Source organism: Cibotium barometz, chromosome 54, assembly GCF_041138505.1.
Source record: "Cibotium barometz isolate CiBa-2024 chromosome 54, ASM4113850v1, whole genome shotgun sequence".
NCBI classification, from domain to species: Eukaryota; Viridiplantae; Streptophyta; class Polypodiopsida; order Cyatheales; family Cibotiaceae; genus Cibotium; species Cibotium barometz.
In genome coordinates, this window is record NC_141099.1 from 1,371,304 (window position 1) to 1,396,278 (window position 24,975).

Sequence of the window (24,975 nt, forward strand, 5' to 3'; positions counted from 1 at the left end):
GCACTGGGGTATTCCATACACCTTTGCTCCAATTCCGTTCCGGTCTAGTTGAAGACTCCACTTCATATATCCTTCGGCTAACCAATCTCTGTGACTTGGTCTTCAAGTGCTCTGACTTGGTATCTGGGTCTTCTGAATCATATGTAGTCTCATCCCCCATCTCACAAGACTAGGAGAGATTTTTTGGAAGCTCCTTGGAAAGTGTCTGGCCAATCTCATCCTCCTCCAAATAAGATGTGGGGAGGTCTACTATCTCACAAACTATCGGGATGATCCCATCCTCCTCTAAATAGGATTTGAAGAGATCCATCAGCCCGATTTGCGGTTTTGGTTCTGCTTTGGCTTTTGCTCTGGTTCTGGCTTTGGCACATGCATCCTAAGTAATGGCTCCTCCTTGAAAACACCTCCTTCTATGATAACGTTTCCTGCAAACTCCTCTCTTGGAAGCTCTTCCTTTCTTGGGCCAACCTCATCCTTCCCAAAATAAGATTTGGAGAGATCTACCATCTCACAAACTATCAAGCTGATCCCATCCTCCTTCAAATGTGATTTGGAGAGATCCACCCGCTCTATCTGCGGTTCTGGTTCTGGTCTGGCTTTGGCCTCTCGTTCAGGCTCCTTGAAAGGTGCATCTTGGGTAATGGCACCTCCTTGAAAACACCCCCTTTTGTGATCACATTTCTTGAGAACTCTTATGAAAACTCTTCCTTTCTTACACTCTCGGTCTTGGGTTGTTGCACACCCCTAGGTGATTCCTCCTTGGCCTTTGCTGATGCTCCCATGAACTATGCTCATGTTTCCTTGAACTGTGTCCAAATTTGCTTGTATAGAATTTGGGCTTGACGTGCCTCTTCATGAAGCTTTACTTGATGTTCTTCTTTCATGCGTCGCCGAAGGTCCTCTTCTATGATTTGTTGCTCTTACTCAACCATGATTTGTTCGTATTGGGCCAGACATTCTTGTTTTCTTTTGTATCATTCTTCATCTTCCCGTGTCCATCGCCTTTGCATAGTTTCATACTCATGGTGTGTTACGTAACTAGCACTAACACTTAGGGTTAGCAAACATGGTTAGGGGAGTCGTGGGATTAGGAAAAACTGGTGGCTTCAGGTGGCTAAGGTTCACATTCAATAAATCCAAGGTTATCAGCTATTTATGACTAGAGTATTATTTATAGTAGCAATACGCACTATATAAGTGTGTCTTGGATTATTATTGATTCATTGTTGTTTGGACTTGGACAACCTTCCAAGAGGCTTACTCTTGCCATGGACATGGCGGATCACGGGTAGTCTTGCCGAGGCCCCTATGGGTAGGGACTAGTTGTATGGGATGCCAGGCTGACTGGCATGGACTTGTGGGAGTGGAATCTTACCCCGTGGCTATCACCATTTGGTCCCTTTCAGTCTTGACCAGTGTTTCATACAGCAGTCCGAGCCAAGGTGTGAACAGGGATTTTCGACAGAAGCAGGGAAGGCACAGGATGGAAGGGGCGCCTTTGTAAAGCCAAGACTTGTTGCAGAACTTGTGGGAAGGCTTATTTGGCATGTCTTTATCTGAAGACGGATTACAGGACATGCATTTATAGGATTTAACTCACTTATATGGTTTATAATGATTCTTTTCACACTTATTTATAAGTGGGTGGACAAGGAGCATATACATGAGGTGGACATTTCAAGTGAGCGCCCAACTTTACATGGATCTTGTGAGCTTATATATATATATGGCGGCTGTTTGTGACTCCCATAGATACGAGGAGTTTTATGGTAATTATGGAGAAGCTACCACTTTTAGCCATGGAAAAGCAAGCCTATGCTGGATATAGAGGAGGACAACTCTTTTTAAGGGGGGAAGGGGCTGAGTCGTAAAAAGGCAAGGAGGAAGGGGCTGTTCTTTGGGATGTGCACAGGAGGGGCTTCTCTTTCTCTTGAACATCTGCGCACAGGCCGGCTGGAGCAAAAGGGTTCTTTCCCTATTCCCTTCTTTGCTGGTCGCTTCCAGAAGCTGGTCATACAGCTTCCTCTCTCTCTCTTCAGTTAGCCGTACAGTGGTATGGAAGCTGGTTTTTGCCCCCCTCTCTCTACAGACCGTACAAAGGTAAAGCGGTGGAACACCCTTTATTTCTAGCTTGTAGGCTAAAGTGGACTTGAGAATGTAAAGACTGGGAAGCCACGGGTGAAGGCCAAGAAGCTGGCCGTACAGTGACAGCAGGCCGGACAGTTTTCTCTCCCCCTTGCGCTGGCCGTACAGGTGGACAGCAGGCCGGACAGTTTTGCTCTCCCCCTTGCGCTGGCCATACAGTGGCACAGCAGGCCGGGTAGCTCCTTCTCTCCCCTCGCTTACAGCCCACACCGTCAGAAGCTCTCTTGTGACTCTTTCTCTCTCTCTTTTGCTGTACCTCAGTAGGAGTATTTTCCTTTCATAGCTGTTTGGGACTGTTTTAGGACTTTTTTAGTCCTTTTTATCCTACTTTTGATGAGACACCATTAGCTGTGTACTATGTTTTGGTCTCATAGGCCACTTTGGCCTTTCGCAAACATTAATATATCTTTCTTCCTTTCTCTGAGTTGACTATGAGCAGTGGTTTACTCTCGGACCAGATCTCGGGGAAGTTTCAGGGCTGTTTTATGGGACTGATTTGGCTTGGTGTTTGAGGCTATCTTTGAACCTCATGGATTGTTTCTAATGAGCAGATCAGGCTTGAGCAGATAGCAAAAGACTGAGGCTCTTCAGCTTTGTGAAGCGAGCTTGGACACTATCTGATGTGAACTTTGTGGAAAGCTACCCCAAGATCTGTGGAAAATCCGGTGCTATATGTCATTGCATCCACACCTTGGTTTGTATGTATCAATTTATTCATTGGAATAAAATAGTACCTATGGGGGGCCGGCCGTTCCGACTCAGTGCTGTGTTTTTGATATTGTTTATGGTTATTTCCACTGCGTGAGTGCGTCCTAAAGATTGTCACAATACTGTGTTGTCTGTCGGTGTCTTGAGTGTTCCGGGGTTTGTTATCATAGGTCTGGGTTGGTTTCATTGGTATCAGAGCATAACCTCTTGCCTATTCTATCTAGGCAGAGGATCATATGGGTATGGACAGGACCCAAAGTTGCAAGGGACACAAGGAGAGGATTAGAACTCTCGAGCATATGGTGGAACAATACATCACGATCATCGATGCACAGCTTGACTATCATAACTCTTTGATGAGGCAGCTTCGTCAAGAGCTTCAGGAAAAGGATGCAAATTTTGTTGGGTTTTATCCTGTGTATGCACCCAGAGGAGTGCTAGTGATCATCAGTAGATTACTGGGGCACTTTTTACTTCAGTTAGTGGAGGTTTTTTCCCCAGTTTAGCTTAGTTTCACTTATATTCAGTTTATAGGTGTTTTGGTCCACCCGGCACATTTTATGGCCGGACATGTGAACACATCTCTTTAGGTCACTATTATGTGGCTATTGTACTTCACTTTTATCAAGCATAATAAACTGAAGTCGTGTTCTCTCTCTGTTGGCCTCCACGCCTGTTTGCAGCTTCTCCAAACCCTAACCCTAACACCCCTTCTGCCTTCATTTGGTATCAGAGCATTGAAGGCTTGCCATTGCTGTACACAGTCGCTTTCATAAACTGCCCGTATATTTGCCCGTACACAGTTCGTCGCCGTCAGCAGAAACATACATTCCGTACAGCCGTACAGTCAGCGCCGACTGCGTCTTGTCAGCGCCGACTGCATCTTGTCCACGCGGACTGCACCTGTCAGCATCCGTACGTGCTCCGTACAGTCAGCATCGGCTGTACTTGTCAGCGCTGGTCGACTGTACTCAGTCGACTGTTGCAGCACCGTATTGAACCTACCTGCCCGTATTCTGTACCTGGTCGCCTTGCTCTACACTGTGCAACTTCAGTACCTGTCAGGCGTCGCCTTCCTTCCGTACCAGTCAGCACACGCCAGCGCCGCCTTGTCAGTACCTGCACAGCAGCGCCGCCTCATCAGTACTTGCAAAGTATTAGCCTGCAGTCGCCTTCAGTCTTGTAAAGTACAAATCGATTGTACCTGCACAGTACAGTCAACAGCACGTGTTCTTTTTGGTGGACTGTACATGCATATGTACCACAACCTGCTCAGTCAATCTGTGGTAAGCATTAAATATTCTGTTTTTGGGCAATACTATTTTCTCTGTGAAAAACTACAGGCACAATAGGCAGATTTTCTAGCAAAGAACTATACAGGTTTTTTTGCACAGTTTGGGTGCAATAAATTTGGGCATTTTTGGGGCATTGTGTACGCCATTTGCTGCTCTACTCAGTCATTGGTGCATTGAGCTGCACATTCAGAGGATTGAGAGTGCAGGCATATTTGGGTGAACTGTATTCAGTGGAGTACAGTTGTTTTCAGGGTTCTTGCTATTGGGTTTTTTGATACACAGGTACAACATTGTGCGTAGGCATAATGGCAAATCAACAGCAGAGTGATGTATTCACGTATTTGTCTAAAGAAGACAAATTGGACGGCACGAACTACTCCTTGTGGAGTTTTATGCTGAAAAATTTGCTTGTGGCAAAAGGTCTTTGGGATTTTGTTAGTGGTGATGAACCACGTCCAGGTCCGTTGGTTCCAGAGACTCCTCCCCAAGGGGGTGCTCGTGGACGAGGACAACAGGTACAGGCTCCAGGGCAGCCATTGCCTGTTCAAAGAACAAATGCTCAAAAGACATGGGATGCCAGGGATGCACAAGCTTTGTCACTCATTGCATTGTCAGTACAGAGGTCTATCATACCTCATATTCGTTCAGCTGGCTCTTCACAGAATGCATGGGTGACTTTGGAGCAGATGTATGCTGCTCGTAATGAGGCTAGGATCTCATTTTTGAAAAGAGAGCTGGAAAATCAGAAAATTAATGAAGGAGATGATATGTCTAGCCACTTAAACAAGCTGCAGGATTTGAGAGAGCAACTCATCAATGTGGATGAGATTATTCCTGAGACACAGCTTGTGTCCACCATCTTGCACTCTTTGCCAAGATCTTACTTGGCTTTTCATACCTCTTTGAACCTCAGCATGAGGAATGCTGTTGAACCCCTCAAGTATCAGGAACTTGTTGCTCTCTTGCTACAAGAAGAGCAAATGAGGAAGAATATGAATATGAACACAAATGCTGAACAAGCATTTACTACAGGTCAAAAGGGGAAAGGAAAAACTCACCCAAAGAGTTCAAATCAAAATTCAGGTGATGGTGGTTCTTCACAGGATACCAAGAAAGGTGATGGACAGCCCAAGAAGAAGGGCAAATGTCATTACTGTAAGAAGCCAGGTCACTACATCACTGAATGTAGGAAGAGGATTGCCAAAGAGAAGGCAAAGGAAGCTGGGATGTCTGTTAATGATGCTTCTAAAGCTCCTCCAGAGACTGCTTCTTTTGTTGAGGATAGGGATTACTGTTTTTATACATGCAGCTATGATGCCTCTTGGTCTTCACAGGCATTCAGTATGACAGAGCATGCATGTACTTGGTATTTTGATAGTGGTGCCTCAAAGCATATCACATCTCGCAGGGATTTGTTTAGTCATGTTGGCCCTGCCCCTGTTGGCAAAACTGTTCAGTGTGCCAACAATGCTTCATATCCAGTTCGTGGCATTGGGGAGATTCAGCTCACAGCCATTGATGGCTCCATTTTCCACCTTACAGATGCCTTATATGTACCAGGGATAAAGAAGAATTTGTTGTCCATTTCTTCTTTAGCACATTGTGGTATGCAAGTCCACTTTGATGATGATAAATGCATGGTCAGAGACAAAGCTAATGCCTTGACCTTGATGCTTACTGGTACATTATGTCATGGACTTTATCAGTTGGATGCATTTCAGCGAGTGGATCAGTCTGCTTATAATGCATTCACTCTTACTCCAGCTATGGTTGATGCGGAGTTATGGCATGCTCGCATGGGGCATGTAAATTTTGGTAGTCTTATGCTTATGCAGCGACATAACATGTTTACAGATCTACCTCTCATGGAGAAGCCTCCAGATCACATTTGTGAAGGATGTATTTTGGGAAAAATGCACAGGTTTTCCTTCCCACGTGATCAGGCTCTAAGAGCAACTGCAAAGTTGCAGCTTATACACAGTGATCTTTGTGGTCCCATGCAGACGAAGTCATTAGGTGGTTGCTTCTATTTTGCAACGTTTATTGATGACTTCTCTCGTATATGCTGGGTCTATCCTTTGACACAGAAATCACAGGTATATGATGCATTTTTGGCCTTTGTAGCACTTGCTGAGACAGAGTCAGGATGCAAGGTCAAGACTCTCTGTTCTGACCGAGGGGGGGAATATATGTCACATATGCTGAATTCCTTTCTTGGGAGTAGAGGTATAAAACATCAGTATACTACTCCTTACACTCCACAGCAGAATGGGGTTGCAGAAAGGAAGAATCGGTCACTCATGGAGATGGCCAGATGTATGCTAAAGGCAAAGAGGCTACCACATATCTTTTGGGTGGAAGCTGTTATGTGTGCTTGTCATATTTTGAATCGATGTCCCACAAAGGCATTGGTTTCCATTACTCCTTTTGAGGCTTGGCATGGCCGCAAGCCTTCTATATCACATTTTCGTATCTTTGGGTGTCTTGCATATGCACACATACCCAAAGAGTTGAGGAGGAAGCTGGATGATAAAGCCACAAAATGCATCTTTGTTGGGTATAGCCATGAGAGCAAGGGCTACCGGTTATATGACCCACTATCCAGGAAGATATTCACTAGTCGGGATGTGATTTTTGATGAAAAATCAGAAATATCCATGGCTGGTTATGAGGCAAATCAGGCTGAAAATGATGTGTTTGAAGGTCTACTACCTATGGAGTTTCATTCCACAGTTGGTGATCCAACTCATGAGGGTACAGGACAGCCAGCAAATGATGTAGGTGGTGCAGAAATTCAGCAGCAAAATGAGCCAGAAGCTGAACCAAATATGGGGCAGCAGGCACCACAGGTCAGACACATACCTAGATGGTATTTGAGGACAATATAAGACAGCCATTTAGAGGGTCCTCTTGCTGGTCGTACTCGTAGGGAGACACGGACCAATGAGCATGCACACATCATGGATTTGGATCTGGTTATGGCAGCCAGTTTACAGGATGATGATGAGCCTGATTCATTTGTGGATGCACGAGATAATGTGCATTGGAACAAAGCCATGCAGGATGAGTTTGATTCTATTAAAAGGAATCAAACATGGGATTTGGTTGATCTGCCCAAAGGCAAGAAAGCAATTGGTACTAAATGGGTCTATAAGTTGAAAAGACATGCAGATGGATCCATTGACAAGTACAAAGCCCGTCTAGTTGCAAAGGGCTATGCACAGAAGAAGGGCATTGATTATGAGGAGACATTTGCTCCTACATCCCGTATGTTGACACTTAGGTGTGTCATTGCATTGGCTGCACATCGTGGTTGGGTTGTTCACCAGTTGGACATAAAGACTGCATTCCTACATGGGGACCTCGGGGAGGAAGTTTATGTATTTCAGCCCTTGGGTTTTGCAGAACATGGTCATGAGGGGAAAGTATGCAGGCTGAAAAAGGCCTTGTATGGTTTGAAACAAGCTCCACGAGCTTGGTATGCAAAAATAGATGCTTTCCTACTCACTCAGGGATTTGTGAACAGTCCATCAGAAGCCACTCTGTATGTAAAGAAAGACGAGACAGATCTGGTGGTCATCAGTCTTTATGTGGATGATCTCTTGCTCATGGGATCAAATTATGACAAAATTGCAGCTTTTAAAGAGATACTGCAAACAGACATTTGACATGTCTGACTTGGGGCTTGTACATTACTATTTGGGCATACAATTTGTGCAGGATAACAGAGGCATTGGGTTGTTGCAATCACGGTATGTTGCTAAGCTTATGGAGAAGTTTAAATTTCAGGATTGCAAGCCTATTAGTACTCCTATGGAGCCTGGGATGAAAGTTTGAAACTGTCACTACAAGATGACAGTATTTCCTTTGATGCCACTACATATGCTCAGGCTGTTGGGTGCCTTATTTACTTGTGTAATACAAGGCCAGATATTCAGTATGCAGTCTCTCAGTTGAGCAGATTCATGCACAGCCCGCGGTTGTCACATTGGCAAGCTGTGAAGCGTGTATTCCGTTATTTGCAGGGTACCTTGTCTCTTGGATTGCTTTATCCTGAGGGGGGTGACATGTAGTTATACGTTTACAGTGATTCAGATTGGGCTGGTGATTTTGATACCAGACATTCCAGTAGTGGAAATTGTTTCTTTCTTGGCTCTTCATGCATTTCTTGGCTAAGCAAGAAGACCACAGTGGCCACTTCGTCTTGTGAGGCAGAGTACAGAGCAGCCTACACTACTACTGTTGAGTGTGTTTGAACTTTGGCTGCGTCGTCTCATGACTGATATGGATATTTCAGTGGAGGAGCCTACACCTATCTATACTGATAGTCAGAGTGCCATTGCTGTGGCTAGGAATCCTGTGTTTCATGCTCGCACGAAACACATTGAGATTCACTATCATTTTGTTCGGGAGAGACTCCAGGCAGGAGATATCAGTCTGATCTACTGTCCTACAGATCAGAATGTGGCAGACATCTTCACCAAGGCATTACCACGTCCGAAATTTGAAGCATTCCGCAATGCTTTGAATTTGTTTCCTTTTGGTGGATGATGTACAGTGATCACATATCACTCCAGGGAGGTTTGTTGGGTTTTATGCTGTGTATGCACCCAGAGGAGTGCTAGTGATCATCAGTAGATTACTGGGGCACTTTTTACTTCAGTTAGTGGAGGTTTTTTCCCCCAGTTTAGCTTAGTTTCACTTATATTCAGTTTATAGGTGTTTTGGTCCACCCGGCACATTTTATGGCCGGACATGTGAACACATCTCTTTAGGTCACTATTATGTGGCTATTGTACTTCACTTTTATCAAGCATAATAAATTGAAGTCGTGTTCTCTCTCTGTTGGCCTCCACGCTTGTTTGCAGCTTCTCCAAACCCTAACCCTAACACCCCTTTTGCCTTCAAATTTGAAGATGTACCTAGAAGATCCTCATGTGAGGACAATTATGGAAAGCAAAAGGGTTATGGAGACCAGTTCTACAGATGTTTTCCTAGACCTGGCGTCAATGTTGGAAATTAATCGTAGGAAGTTGGCTTTTCACTATCTTCTACAGGAAATGGATATTGTCCTTGATGCACGAGGCAAGTATCAGGTTAAGCCGGAACGGGGCAAGTATCAGGTTAAGCCGGATCTGGGGTTGACTGAACCTCATCAGTCATTGGTTGCAGAGGAAGCCTCTAGATATTCTTCCCGAAAGAGAAAGATGGCTCCTGTTCCGGAACTACCTATTGTTCGAGGTGGAGACAACCATTCTTTCAGGGCGGCGATGGCTCGGAAGATGTCTCAGAAGGAGCACAACGAACAGAAAATGCTAGTTTCTCTTGTAGAAGATGGACCAACGAGATCTTCCAAGTCCGATTGTTTTGGGAGCCAGTGATCTTGCCACAAAAGGAATGAAATTTTTGAGGAAACTTGGACACCTTTTTTTGAGAGTTGAAAATTTTGGTTTTCTCCTCTATATTTATGGGATGTTATCCCATAAATTTTGATTGTACATAAATATATTTGGCAAGAGACTTTTCATTGAGATAAGTATTTATGATTAATGCTTTTCTTTTTACCAATATTTGGAATTTTGTACATGTTGAACTCCCTTGCTGATGCAAGTGGAGAGTGTTTCTCATGTCTATCTTGAGATGTGTTTCAAGAAAGTTCTTTTCTGAAAGGCGTTTTCGTTGGAAAACGTTCGGATTCTGGAAAAGGCTTCTCTATGGTTTTGATGAATAGTTTATGGTTTTGGTCTTGTGTATTGGACACTCCTAGCAATATGGGATGCTAGAATTGTCACCTACACAAGGATCTCATATGAGGAGTGTTCTAGTGGTATGGGATGCTAGAATGTCGCATATCCGGTTACAAAACTATGAATTATTTATCAGTATCATGGATTGGCTAATTCTAGTCTATGAGCTAATTCAAAGCCAACATGGCAGGCATACTGCACTTATATGGTTGGTCAAAGATATGCAGGGCTGTCCTAGACAACATCGTGCCAGTTGAGCTTCCCTGGCTTTTGTGAACATATGCTTGTTCTGGCGGTTTTTACTGAGAAGGATTTCTCACATCAAGCATGCCATGGCACATCCCTTTTTCATGTATGTGGATGGATCCCCAGGAATGACTTTGGTGTGAGCCCACTGACATATGAAGAGGAGTATGTCTTTTGCATGTATGTGGATGGATCCCTAGGAAAGACTCTAGAGTCTAGTGTGAGTCCACTGACATGGCAAGAGAACATGTGTGGCTTCCAAGGCTTGACATGACAAAACATGTATGGCTTGTGAGGCTTAGCTTGACATGACAAAACATGTATGGCTTTGTGAGGCTTGACATGATAGAACATGTGTGGCTTCTTAGGGTTGACATGACAGAACGAACATGTATGGCTTGTGGGGCTTGAAGTGACAGAATATATGTGGCTTCTTAGGCTTGACATGACAAAACATGTATGGCTTGTAAGGCTTAGCTTGACATGACAAAACATGTATGGCTTTGTGAGGCTTGACATGATAGAACATGTGTGGCTTCTTAGGGTTGACATGACAGAACGAACATGTATGGCTTGTGAGGCTTGAAGTGACAGAACATGTATGGCTTGTGAGGCTTGACCTGACAGAACATGTATGGCTCGTGGGGCTTGACATGATAGAACATGTGTGGCTTCTAAGGCTTGACATGTTAGAACATGTATGGCTTGTGAGGCTTGACATGATAGAACATGTGTGGCTTCTTAGGCTTGACATGACAGAACGAACATGTATGGCTTGTGAGGCTTGAAGTGACAAAATATATGTGGCTTTTGAGGCTTGACATGACAGAACATGTATGGCTTGTGAGGCTTGACCTGACAGAACATGTATGGCTTGTGAGGCTTGACATGAAAAAACATGTGTGGCACATGCAACCTGAGATGACAATACATGTATGGCAGATGCATCCTGACATGGTGTACATGTATGGCATGTGTTTTTCTTCAAGTACATGTATGGCGGATACAGCTTGATATGGTGTGATTTTTCTCAGGGCTAGCAACCTTGGTGCTCACTTCGTACTTATGTTTTGGGAAGTTTCCAGAAGGATTCACGATTCTTGAACATTCCGAAAAGTGGCAACTCTGCCAAGGATTCTATGGTTACCGGGGATTTGGAATGATGGTCTTAGTAATCTAATTATGGCAGTCCATCTGCAATACTTGAAGGGTATTTTTCCACTCGTACTAGGTTTATACAGTTAAGGGCAAATATCTTATAAGATGGTAGGGATGTCACCATTTGGTCCCTTTCAGTATTGACCAGTGTTTCATACACCGGTCCGAGCCAAGGTGTGAATGGGGATTTTCCACAGAAGCAAAAGCAGGGAAGTCACAGGATGGAAGGCGCCCGTGTAAAGCCAAGACTTGTCGCAAAACTTGTGTGAAGGCTTATTTTGCATGCCTTTATCTGAAGACGGATTACAGGACTCGAGTTTATAGGATTTGACTCACTTATATAGTTTATAAGTATTCTTTTTGACACTTATTTATAAGTGGGTGGACATATGGGGATGTGGACAAGGAGCATATAAATGAGGTGGGCTTGAATTTTTAAGCCATGTGTGTGAACATTTCAAGTAAGTGCCCAACTTTACATGGATCTTGTGACTTTTTATTTATATATATATGAATATATATACCTAGATGAATGCAGGAACATGTCCAAATTCACCTTTTAGGAACGTGCATGTTATATACTCATGGTAGTCAACCCACAAGACTATATAACTATCAACTCCATTATGCATTGTATGGACTAGGTACTACGACATCCCCACTAACGTCATCAGTGCCCCATAGTGGGTATAGAACTCTGTATAGTCAAATAAATTGTAAAAAACTATCCTAGGAAGTTCTAGAAATTTTCTATGGAATCTCTTATCAACCGATTGGACTTTTCTGATCAGCGGGCAATTGAACTCTAGGCAATTATACTTCTTGATCGAATCAGGAATGATTGAACTTCGCTATATGCTGTTTTTGACTCCCAAAAAAAAGAGGAGTTTTATGGTATCTATGGAGAAGCTACCACTTTTAGCCATGGAAAAGCAAGCCTACGCTGGATATAGAGGAGGACAACTCTTTTTAAGGGGGGAAGGGGCTGAATGGTAAAATTGCGGCTGAATGGTAAAATTGCAAGGAGGAAGGGGCTGTACTTTGGGGTGTTCACAGGAGGGGTTGCTCTTTCTCTTGAACATCTGCGCACAGGCCGGCTGCAGCAAAAAGGCTCTCTTCCTCTTTCCTTCTTTCGTGGTCGCTTACAGAAGCTGGTCATACAGCTTCCTCTCTCTTCAGTTAGCCGTACAGTGGTACGGAAGTCGGTTCTTGCCCCCCTCTCTATCTACACACCGTACAAAGGTACAGCGGCGGAACACCCTTTATCTCTCTATTTTGCTAGCCGTACAGTGCACAGCAGGCCGGACTCTTTCTCAACTCTCCGAGTTGACTGTGAGCAGTGGTCTGGTCTGGGACCAGATCTTGGGGAAGATTCGAGGCTGTTTTATGGGACTGATTTGGCTTGGTGTTTGAGGCTATCTGGGAACCTCATGGGTTGTTTCTAAGGAGCAGATCAGGCTTGAGCAGATAGTAGAAGACTGAGGCAGGCTCTTTAGCTTTGTGAAGCGAGCTTGGACACTATCTCATGTGACCTCTGCGGAAAGCCACCCAAGATCGGTTGAAAATCCGGTGCTATATGCACCCGCACCTTGGTTTGGCAGTAATGGAATTCATTCATCAGTTTGTAGCATATTTTCCATTGGCCAAGCTTTCAGATCCTCAAGATCAAGTCCACCTGGTGGCACCTCACCTTTTGGGCGAAGCAGTCATGTGGTGGCAACATTGGTCGAGTACGATCACTGAGGCTTCGTAGTATGTATTAGATACCTTTGTGCCCGATCTTAAACGATTTCTATCTCCACAATACACGACCAACCTTGAGGATGAGTTTCACCGCGTCCCAAAATTGGTCACCCATGCTGACATACTCTAATAAAGTAATCACGTTAGCACAATAGTAAGGTATATTCGAGGATAAGTTGAAACAATTTATTAGAGGTCCGGATACCAAGATTAGGTTCAAGGTTGCTTTTAAAACCCGTTTTTAATTATTTAGGACGTTTTGAACTTGCAATGTCATGTTATGGAACATGTCATGACAACACATGGACGATGACTCATAGGGCCAATCTAAGGGTTCATAATCTAGGCTCTTTTGATCTTATGGATATAAATTTATCTATTTTTTAAATAGACGTAATGTTAGCTAACATGCCATATTAATAGCATTAAATGAGAAATCAGGTGTCTCTCTCTCCCTCCTTCAAACTCTCTCTTTCTCTCTAGTGTCTCTCTTTTCCTCACTCTCCTTTAGACTCTATCTCTCTCTAGCTCCTCTCGCAACGTGGCCCATTCAAACTCTAGTGTTCTCTCTCTCTCTCTCTCTCTCTCTCTCTCTCTCTCTCTCTCTCTCTCTAGTATGCCTTCTCTCTCTCTCTTCTTAGAATCAACTTGGTACTTTTGGTAGCTCTCTCTTCCTCTCTCTAGAGTCTACTCCCAAAAAGTGAGACTTGACTTTCTCTTCCTCTCTCTACCCTTCTCACTCTAGAGGTTCTTTTTCTCTAGACACTCTTTTATTTTATCCACTAATTTAATATCTCATTTCTCTTTATATTATGGGCAGGCCATTGTGAGAATGTAATATATATACCATCATAAGGCCAGATGAATCTAAACTTAGGAATAATTTTAAAAGAAAGAAGAGAACCACCAAAAAAAATAAAATAAAAATAAAAAACAAAAAATAAAAATAAAAAGCTTAACAGAGACACTCGAGAAAAAAAAAAAGTAATAATAACTTGCAAAAATAGACAATTACATAACTAAATCACACATGTCCAACTACACATAAACAAATTCTTTATTGAACCACAACAAAAGAATTTCTAACAAACAAACTAAATATTTTTAATAACTAATTAGCAAAAATAAACTTTAAATGACTAATTCTCTAAAACAAAACAAGTAAAGACAAGATTACAAAAAGTTTGAACTTTATGTGAAAGCTTGTACAATCATGAAGTATAAGATCATCAACTTCATCATGCATATCATGGACTAGGTGCTTTCACATTCCTACTCACGTTATCAATGTCCCAAAGTAGGTGTAGGTTTGTTTACATATAAATTTTTTTGTCCCAACCAAGAGGACACAATTTTTATACAGAGACCAACTAGTTGAGTTTTTATCACTTCTCTAGAGATGAAGGGCAGACCTAGCCACGATGAAGGCTAGCACTTACAACTAGACTAGCAAAAACAATTCACTTCCCTATTAACGCAGTGATTAAGCAAGACTAGAAGCAATGATAAATAACAACTAAGAGCTAAAATGATCTAAACAGAAAATGGGCTTTTAAGCTCCCCATTTCTCACCTTCCTCACCTTGTTTCTATTTATTATGTTCGCTTTGTATAGCGCTTATGCGTTCATGACATCAGACACATATGACATTGTCATTTGATTTTGATTTATCATGTGTTTCTACTATGATGATCTATCTACTTGAATTGGCAAATTCTTGTTTATGTTGTGAGTGCTAATTTTGAAATTCTTGGATAGGCTGAAATGCAGAATGTGATATGTGTTGATACATCACTCCCTGTCTAGCAAAGGATATTAGATATAGACTTTGAGCTTTCTCGACCAATCACACACGCGCACACACACACACACACACACACACACACACACACACACACACACACACACACATGATTTCAACATTAAAAAGTACGTAACATTTTTTCCGTAGTTTATCAGGCGGCAACGTTCTATACCATGTGCTAAACTCGTATCGTTTCGTACGGGTGGAACTACCTTGATTAGGTTTACTGTATATAATTTTGAGCCACAATCCTATGAGAGGGCTCTCATTCTTGCTCAGAATCAGGAAATGATGCTGCACGAAGGTAAGCTCAAGTAGATTCTGCTAGCTCCAAACCCCAACAGTAGTCATCCACCATCCAATAGTCATCATCTCAAGGGGGGAAGGGAGCTCAAAATCGCAAATACAATAAGAAAGAATCCTAGAGCACCTCAAGAGGCAAGAAGGATAAAAACTTCATGCCTAAGAAAACACGCGAGGAAAAGGCCAAGGAGGGCGTCACTTTGGTGGATATCTCCAATCAGAAGAGAAAACGTGGTATAAGGGGGAGAACAGATGTTTCCTTTGCCACACCGTGGAGCATGGTGAGAAAGACTGTACCAAGTGGCAGGTTGTACAAGTCTCCAAGACCTCTGCCTCCACAATAGCCACCGCCACAGTTGCATCTACACCGCGCCCGCATTGGCTATCTTCACCTCCCGCATCGGCCACCAATGCCATTCAACTCTTATCTGCCTTAAACGTAGTACCCACAATGGTATTTGATGATAATCAGGAGGGTGAGGTTGAGGAGCAAAAGAAAGCCCTCATTCATGCTTATGGCACAATGAAGGGACAACAATTTGTCGTCCTCTTCAATATGGGTAGCTTAGAGGATGCTATTTCTCCTCAGTTGGCTAAGAAGGTGAGTTGTACACTTGTACCCTATCATTTGGATGTGGATGGGTTCACACCCGGTTTGCGCACTCACATATCTCATAAAGCTCAACAGTTCTTATTTATGGTTCAAAAGGCCACATTTCAACGAGACTTCATTGTCTCACCTCTTTTGGGGTGTGATATGATTCTCGGCATTCAGTGGTTTAGGGATTATGCACCCATTCTTGATTGGAGGCATGACACCTTCACTATTGTTGATGGTGAAGGTGTCATTCCTGAGCTTGCCATTATTTGCACGGATAGGAGCATTCCAAGTATTCCACTCGTCTCACATATCTAGGCCCAACGAGCTATCAAAAAAGGAGCCATGTGCGCGTTGATTTATGTCTGTAGCCGGCAGTCTGTCGTTTAGTGAGTGACAAAAGTTGGATGGTCTCTGAGCGCAATTTGAAGACATCATGCGAAAGATGATCTCCCACCTAATCGTCCTTGAGGATCATTGCATTGAGTTGGTCCGCGGGACAGAATCGCCCAGTAAGTTTCCCTATCGTCTTTTTAAGGCATTGGAGGGCAAACTGGAGCAATAGCTTTCCCAGTTACTTCGAGCTGGATTTATCCGGTTCTCATCCTCGCCCTTTGTTGCACCTATCTTGTTTTTGCAGAAGAAAGACAAGTCCGCATGGTTATGTGTGGACTACAGGGCTCTTAATAAGCTCACAGTGAAGAACATGTTCCCAATACCCAGGATTGAGTATATCCATGAGGGAGTCAACGGTGCAAAGTTATTTTCGAAGATAGACGTCAAGAGTGGCTATCATCAGGTTCAGATCTTTATGTCTGACATTCCAAAAACAAGCTTTAGGACTGAACATGGCCACTACGAGTTAATAGTGATGCCATTCGGCCTTGCCCTCACCAATGCAGCGGCGACGTTCAACAAAATGATGTCTCATGTTTTTGTGGAGCTCATAGGAAAGTGTGTGTTCGTTCATCTTTTTAGATGATATACTTATCTTTTCTTCTATTGCAGAGTAGCATGAGCTAGATGTTGAAAAGGTCTTGCAACTTTTTCAAGACAATACGCTCTACATCAATGCAAAAAAGAGCAAATTTGGAGTAGAAGAAATTCATTATGTGGGATATGTTATGAGTGTAGACGGGATTAGCCTCGATCCTGAAAAAGGTAAGGGCAATTCTCGAATGGGATACTCCAAAAAATGCTGACGAGATCTACGCTTTTGTAGGACTCTGCCAAGCATATAGTTCACATATGGACAAGTTTTCCGACCTTGCTGCATCTCTTACAGATTTGCTTAAAGTTGTGAAGACGCGTTGGCATAAGGGGTCCGTCATGGACAAAGCACTTGAGGCATTTCATGCAATGAAGAAAATTGCCTTTGAGTCTCCGGTTCTTGAATTGGCTTCATGGGATGATCCTTTCGAGGTGATTATCGATGGCAATAATCTAGCCATAGGAGCTGTCCTCCATTAGGAAGGGCGCCCAATGGTTTATTAAGGCCAAAAATTAAATGATGCATAAAAGGATTATTCCATGTATGACAAGGAGTTATGGGGGGTGATGACATCTCTTAAGCATTGGAAACATTTCCTTAATGGGAGAGATTTCAAAGTTAAGACAGATCATCAGGTACTTAAATGGTTGCAAACCATGCCTAGTGCTCAATGGAGTGACAGACAAGCCAGATGGAGTTAGATGTTCCAACAGTTTGGAGGTATGATTGAATACAGTCCTAGCTCAAACACTAGGCAAGCCAACAAAGCAAGACGAGATGTCTAACTTTAAAGAAGGGGATCGGGTTTATCCCTGGATAATGAAGTTGGCAGCATAAAAGACTAGCAAACATGGAGTCGGCCAACATCGGACAGTCGGCTAGCATGTGGGGCAGCATTTGTTATCGTGCGCAGCATTTAATGGTGATATTTGGCATCTATTGTCCCATATGAACTGGTTGACAGCACTCCTACTGGCCTTCCAGTAGAGCCTGAGGTCCATTTAAAAGCAAGCGTCTAGTTCTCAGCCAAATCATTCATTCATCACATCATCTACATCAGTTCCAGAGGAGTGATTCTAGCCTTGTGCATACATTCAGCAAATCATCACCACAGTGTGCCACAATTCCCAAGGCCTTTGCGAAGAGCATTCTTGAGCATTCAGCCAGCATATGTGCTCAGTTTTGGACTTGCATACTGGTCATTGAAGAGATATTCAAAGGAGCTTGGACAACATATGGTTCACCCTGCGTTCAGTCTACTTTGTCCTTGCGTTTTGCAGTCCTTAGTCATCATTCAAAGTTCTCCAAAGAAATATAAGCAAATACTCCTACTTGCAAGGGGGGTCCTTGAGTGGGCAATTGGGGCCCAATACTGTGTCAACTCTCTCTCTCTCTCTCTCTCTCTCTCTCTCCCCTCTCTCAAAGTGGAATTGCATAAACTCACAGGTATAAAGAAGGCTTTGTTGCGCATTATGACGATCAACCTATTGCATGCTACACCCTAGGTACGAGGATTTACCAGATCCCGAAAAGGATGGGTATTATGTTGTAGCTAGCAAATTTTGTCTTGGTGATTTCAGATTTCCAATTCCATGAGGAGTTGGAGGATTTGAAGGATGGTTTATGGTCTTCAAGGATCTGAAAAGGTTTGTTTTCTGTCTTGTTTTTACTGTCATATGCTAGAGGAACAATAGCTTCAATTGAGCTGGTTTCTTGATTGGTGGCTATGTGGCTTTAATAGATGGGTATAAATTTCATTTCGGAGTCAGTTAATGCAAGTAACTAGTTTCTCCTTCATTTATTTCCAAGAGTGGAAATGTCCTAAATGGGGAGGAGTGTTAACGTACCTAGCACTAACGCTTGGAGTTAGGGACTACTCTAGCAAGGTTAAGGGAGCCTTGGGATTAGGAAAAGTAGGCGGATTCAGGTGGCTAAGGTTTAGATTTAATAAATCCGAGATTATTGTCTATTTATGACTGGAGTGTTATTTATAGCAGCAATGAGCACTATATAAGTGAGTCTTGGGTTATTATTGATTCATTGGGTAGGCATTGATGGTATGGGATGCGAGGGCTGATTGGTATACACTCGTGGAAGTGGAACCTTGGCCCCTAGCTCAGGGGAGGTTTGCGGACACGAACCTACGGTTTGGTGTGGTGAGCTTGCTTGCACCCTTTTTCGAGGTTTCTCTAATCTTGTTAATGCTGTGTATTAGTGGGAGGAGTCCCTTACATGTTGTAACTATTCTTTCCAAGCATCATTGCAATTTGCTCTCCTGTGAGGTGAGGTTTTGGTGGAGGGAGTATTAGAAAGAAGTATATGTGAATTTGTAGATGGATATCGGGAGGCAATTGGGTAGTCAATGGGATTGGGAATCGCCCAAAAGGTGGCATCCTTGTGACCAATATATCCACAAAGTACCACTGGTTTTATTTGTTTTCATTACCAAGCATATTGTTGCCCTTTTAGCTTGTGGTTGATTCTGGCCCTAGTGCAGTCATTTCAATTTTCAGTTATGTTATTTGATTTGGTGTTGTACCTATTTATCTTGTTTGAATTGTACAAATAGTGTAAGTGGAAGAAGGGTGAACTTCATGGTGATTAATGTCTTATCATAGACAAATCAAAGGGTTATCATCAAGGATGGAAGGCTTGACAATATAGTGGCTTTCGAAAGATGTATGCAATGCATGCTAATAAACATACATGTACGTTGAAGCTTTGTCGCATAAGAGGTTTCACAACTTGAATTATAAGTCACTTTTGATGCTTAGAATTAAGCATATAGTACAAGGTTTACCTCAGCATACTCTTTATAGTAAAGTTTGTGAAGTACATGGTACAAGGATTACCTCAACCTACTCATTTTGCAAAGCAATGTAGGGCTCCTTTTACTCAACTTTTACTATAGGATAGCATAGAGCTTCTCATGTAATAAATCTTGTCTATAATGATGTTTGGGAAACCAAAACAAAATTATTTGGTAGTATTCTGGTAACTAATAGAACTGGGGGAAAAAATCATCTTGGGAAAAAAAGATCATATTGGGAAGTACTAATTCATTTGGTTGATATGAAAGATAAGGCCAGGATATTGTGTGGATTAGAAGGGTCTTAATTAAGTATAAATATCCTTTGCCAAGAATAGATGATCTCATAAATAGACTTTGCGGGGAAAATTAATTTTCTTAGATCGATCAAAGTACTATCATAACATCATGATATTTGTGGATGATAGCTATAAGACCGGCTTCAGAATGTGGTATGGATATTATGAGTTCTTGGTACTACTCTTCAGAGTAATGCACTACCCTTTTCAGTAAATGATGAATAATATTTTTCGTCCATAATACATACTTGGGAAAGTTTGTAGTGTTGGATGACATCTTGCTTCACAGTAAGACCTTGGAGAAGCAAGGCCATCATTTGAGAATTGTGTTGGCATTTCTTAGAGCTGAAGTCCTGTTTGCAAAGAAAGTAGCTGTAACTACATCAAACAAGAGTTGGTTCACCTTGGAGATGTCAGTACAATGGACGATGTCTTTAATGACTATAAGATAGTCAAGAAAGTGTGAGTAGCTGATTTCAAAGATTATTGAAGATTTACATCTTTTTCGAGACTTCCATGTTGGTATTTTCAATTTGAAATGGTCTACATATCTGAAAAGGAAAGGTTCATGTATGTGGCATGGGTGATTTGAGAAGACACATCTTGTTTGAGTATCATGACACACCCTGTACAGGACATCCAAGGGTATTAAGGACTCTAAGACTGGTCGTAAGGGTTCTTTTGGACGAATCTGAAGGTTGATGGTGAATCGAATGTTCAAAACTGTTATCAATGCTAAGTCAAAAAAGCTAAGCGTTGGCAGTTGCTCCATCCTTTGAAAATATGTGAAATAAAATGGCAAAGTATTTGTATGGATTTTGTGGTTGTATTACCATGGACCTTTAGGGGGGATGATGACATTTGAGTTATCATTGACGAACTCACTAAGTTGATATCAAGTACTAAAAACCACACCCTTTGAAAGACGGTCTTGAGTATTTTGAGCAATGTCGTAACTTTGACAAAAATAGGTGGCCAACGAAGAGTTCATTCCTACTAGAGAGAATCTTAGCTATGCAACTTGCTCATATGTTTGTTGAGAAGTTGTTTGGCCCCTGCATGACTTGCGTGCTGAAAATTTGAGTGGTAACAGACACGCTTGTGGCCAGGTTTGAGATCTTGTGCAAGCTGTCCTCAGCAGCAAGCAGGGGGTGCATTGTGAACATCCAGTTTCTCAATAATGAATACATCCGGATTGAGTTGGACTCGGCCCCCCTAGCAAAGAAGACCATGTTGCTGAGTCTCGTTGCAGCATGGGGCGCCTTGTGTACTATTCCAGATGGAGGCATGACTGACACTTCACACCTTGTTAAACCCCAATTCCTTGTTGCTTCCATATACCAGGACATTACAGGTGGGCATCCATGGTTTCATCATCATCAGTCTACATGAAAGCCAAGCATATCATGATGTGACATTTTTCACAAAGTACCTTTCCAACATGCCAAAAATGGCTTTCAATGTTATTTGAAGTGGCATTCGAATGCATTGACTTGCAAGTTGGGATGCAAACATCTCAATGGTGCTAATAGCTCCTCTTTCTACAATTAACATGTGGGATGCCAGGTTGCTGATGGAATATTTTCATGAGGTTGCACATGTTTCAACAGGTTAACAAGTGGGACGTTAGGGTGCTGATGGAACATTATCATAGCATTGCACATCAGCTATGAAGCCACTTGGGTAGCTTGTGCAGGTTCACGGGCTGAGAATCACTGTAAACATGGTTGTAGGGAGATTGTGGGTCTAACTTGTATTAGGGAGAGATTGCAGGGTTGCAATATCTGTGCTCAGGTGTAATTACAATCGTAGGCGTCTGCTCTTACAATCTGGACTTTGGCTGTAGCTCGTGGCGGTGGTTTGGTTCTTGATTGTAGCTGCTTTTGGTCTTCGGGCTTATTATTAGTTCTAGGTTGGTTGCCTGTCTTGGACAGAGAGCTTTTACTGGAGGTTATTTGCTCTTTTTTTTTTGTGGGGAAGGAGAGGGGGGGGGGGACACAGCTAACCCAACGCTGGGTGTGAGTGCAGACGCCTTGCCCATTCTTATGTGTTGCATCTTTTTGAATTTTCTTTTCACATGGGATTTGAGTTTATCTTGCATGTGTTGTGGTTTTTGTCATTAACCTGGGATCTGTTTTTCATAAAGTACAACTTATACATATACCCAATGATGCTTCATATATTGATGCATAAGTGCCACATCTAATATGGACTCCCAACACTGGCAAATGTTAGTCTTGATTCATCTGTGGTTAAGGTTTGCTGCTGTTTAACATAGACCGAGAGTTGTACATTCTTCCGTAAAAGCTTTGGTAATTGTATCCTGAATCGTTTGAGTTACGCAATAATGCTAATTTTAAGCTGGTTTCTTTTGCAGGTAAAGATTAGTTGTGAGTATCCAATCCGCCCTCCTCACTTCGTGCTGCGTTCGATCTCTGATGGATTGGTGTCGGTTCTCCCTGCACCACCAAGTGGGGTTTTAGATGTGAGAGAGAAACCTCGAACACCTTCCACAAGCATTTTTAGCTTCAATGAAGTGCGTGCTATGGAAATAGAGGTAAACTTTTATTTTTGTGCTTTAAGGGGATTTCAATAGGTTTGGGTATGGTGGTTTTGCTAAGAACAAAAGCTTCAAACTACGAGGCAAAATGCATCAACATCAAAGGTTGGCACTATAATACTTTAGGCATGTTTGCATCAGGTTTTGAGATGTAGCATGTCGTAGCCATCCAGCTTTTTTCTCTCTGATATGTATTTGGGTGTCAAACAGCCATGTAATCCAGATTTGTCAGGTTTTTGGCAGGAGAAAATACTTATAAATGTTCTTAAATTAATTAATACATGTTCCAAATCAATTTAATTCAGTTGAGGTGATGATCTCATTCTTGTAATTGATTTGTGGGAAATTTTTGTAGATTAATGCTGTGGTGCCTTGCAGTCCTTTTGACTGTACGGAAACATGAGGTATAGAGAGAAACATTTTCGAATGGAGCTTTTAGCTTAGGTTAAGAAGGCAATTGTAGTTCAGTGAAACAGTCCCCCCGTGCTCGTATGCAATGGATAAAAATTGTCTTTTGAGGTCAGTTTTTAGGTCTACATCTTAGCTTTCTTTTCAGCCAGGTTTCTTATGTTGTCACCAATATATCGATATCCTTATTTCAAAAATACAAAGTGATGTTATCTTGATTTGTCTGTGATCTTTTGGGTATTTTCAGTTGTTTGACCTTTACACATACTTACAAGTGTCTTAGGGCTATCTTGAATCGAGTGCAGAGGATCCTGAGGAGGGATGGTTGTTATGTACCTTGCCACTAATCTACGGATTAGGGATCTAATCTAGCAGGGTTATGAATCATTGATTTATGAACTCTGCCATGAATCATTGATTTGATCCTTTTGTGGTTTGTGGCTGGTGAAAGAGGTTGCATAAAAAAAGGGGCCTTCAACTAGGCCTACCATTACATAAAAGAGTCTACAGCGGAGAATGTACGGGATTGGCTGTGGGTTGCATCAAGGACTTCCTTTTCTTCATGTTTAAATTGGTCAAGTATTAATCATGAAGATTGTACAAAAAGCAAGAAAGAAAGTATCAGGGCAGCCAACATCTATAAAACTATTGGGAGAGCAGATAGAGAGAGAGAGCAGGCTGTTGCATGTTACATGTCCTATATTGACCGCATTTGGGTAGGGGCGGGTGTAACTTTTGCTATCTTCTCCAGCAGGTATGCAGCCTCTAAACTCTTAAATTACAACAATTAGCATGTTAACAAAGATTAAGCATAAACAAGGGAAAGCCCTAACTTTATGAGATGTCTATAATGCCAGGTGGGCTCATGGTGACACCGACAGTGAGAAACAGGCTGTGATGCCAAGTCCGCAGGAAGGCCTCACGGCTTCTCCTCTTCTTCTTCTCCTTCTTTTCCTTCTCCTCTTCCATTTCAAATTTCTTGAAAAGACAAAAAGATGAAATGGATGGAACGTTTCTTCTGACTATGTGTAAATTGACTTCTTGGTCAATTTCACGTAATTTGACAACCAAATGTTAAAGTATTCCATGAGCTCTTCAATTTCTCACTTTCCCCCAATTTAAAAATCCCAATTTCGACATCAAAGGTCGAAACACTCTATTTTCCAAATTCAATTTCTTGGTCCATTTCAGGAAATACAAACATTAATTACATGAAATGGACCAAGAAGTCGAAATTGAAAGGTCGAAACACTGTTTTTTCCAAATTCGACTTCTTGGTCCATTTCATCTAATTTATGTTTGTATTTCTTGAACATTTTTTGATGTGGCCATTTCAGCGTTTTGAGGATCCATGTAAATTCCTTCGTGGATATACTTTGTGGAAAATACCTCTTCTTTTGGAAAGAAGTCACAATTATACTCGTTACCGAGTAGGGAATGCTCGTTGAGCAAGTGAAACATCTTTCGAAGTTGTTGAATATACTCCTAAGAGCTGTTGAACATCAAGATATCTTTTAAAAAGACCACCATACAAGGTCTCAAGACACTATTCATTTTTGGGTATTTCGGAGCTTCACGTGCGTGTATACCCGTGTGTGTCTGTGCATACAGCCTCTAAAAGGGCTAAGTATATGTTCGTACCGTTTGTGTGTGAACAACCTCTAGATATTGTGTGTGTGTGAAACCATGTTGATGAATCCATGGGGCAGGCTGAAGAAGCCTGTAGGCTTTGATGGAGGTTAAGGCAGGAAGGGGAATAGGATGAATGCATGTAGTAGATGGCTGCAATCGCCAATCCATAAGCCTGTCTGTGTCAGCCATGGGTGGAATAGGTAAAAAGGGATACAATAAATCAGCAATTTTCTTCCATATCAACCTATGATGCATTCCCAATGCATAGGTAGCAGTGGCCCGGGGAAAGGATAAGACATATCCCCGATCATCTACCACATCATGTATGTACCTAGTTCCCAATTTCATAAGATTGTATGCCCGAACAGGTTCCTGTAAAGCAAGTGGAGTGTCAAAGATGGCACTCCAATGAATACTTTCTTTCCTCATCGAGTTTGTCTCCAAGCAATTATCAGGAGCCCATTTGACCTTAGAGAGAACTTGTTTCCAGTCAAGTATGAGGGCAGTAGAGAAAGGACAACCAGGTATC

General features: G+C 42.3%; 1 protein-coding gene across 4 annotated transcripts in view; it reads left to right on the forward strand.

Moving 5' to 3' along the window:
* Positions 1 to 24,975, forward strand: part of LOC147607766 (THO complex subunit 5A-like) — a 100,213-nt gene that overhangs the window by 37,998 nt on the left and 37,240 nt on the right. For 3 of the 4 annotated variants that reach the window (XM_086790104.1, XM_086790103.1, XM_086790102.1), the window contains exon 7: positions 22,224 to 22,403. In XM_086790104.1, the coding sequence (XP_086646230.1) occupies positions 22,224 to 22,403 (180 nt within the window). Of the gene's footprint in view, positions 1 to 22,223; positions 23,569 to 23,671; positions 23,900 to 24,975 lie in introns of those variants that run through there. The other variant, XR_015264642.1, reaches the window with a different exon arrangement.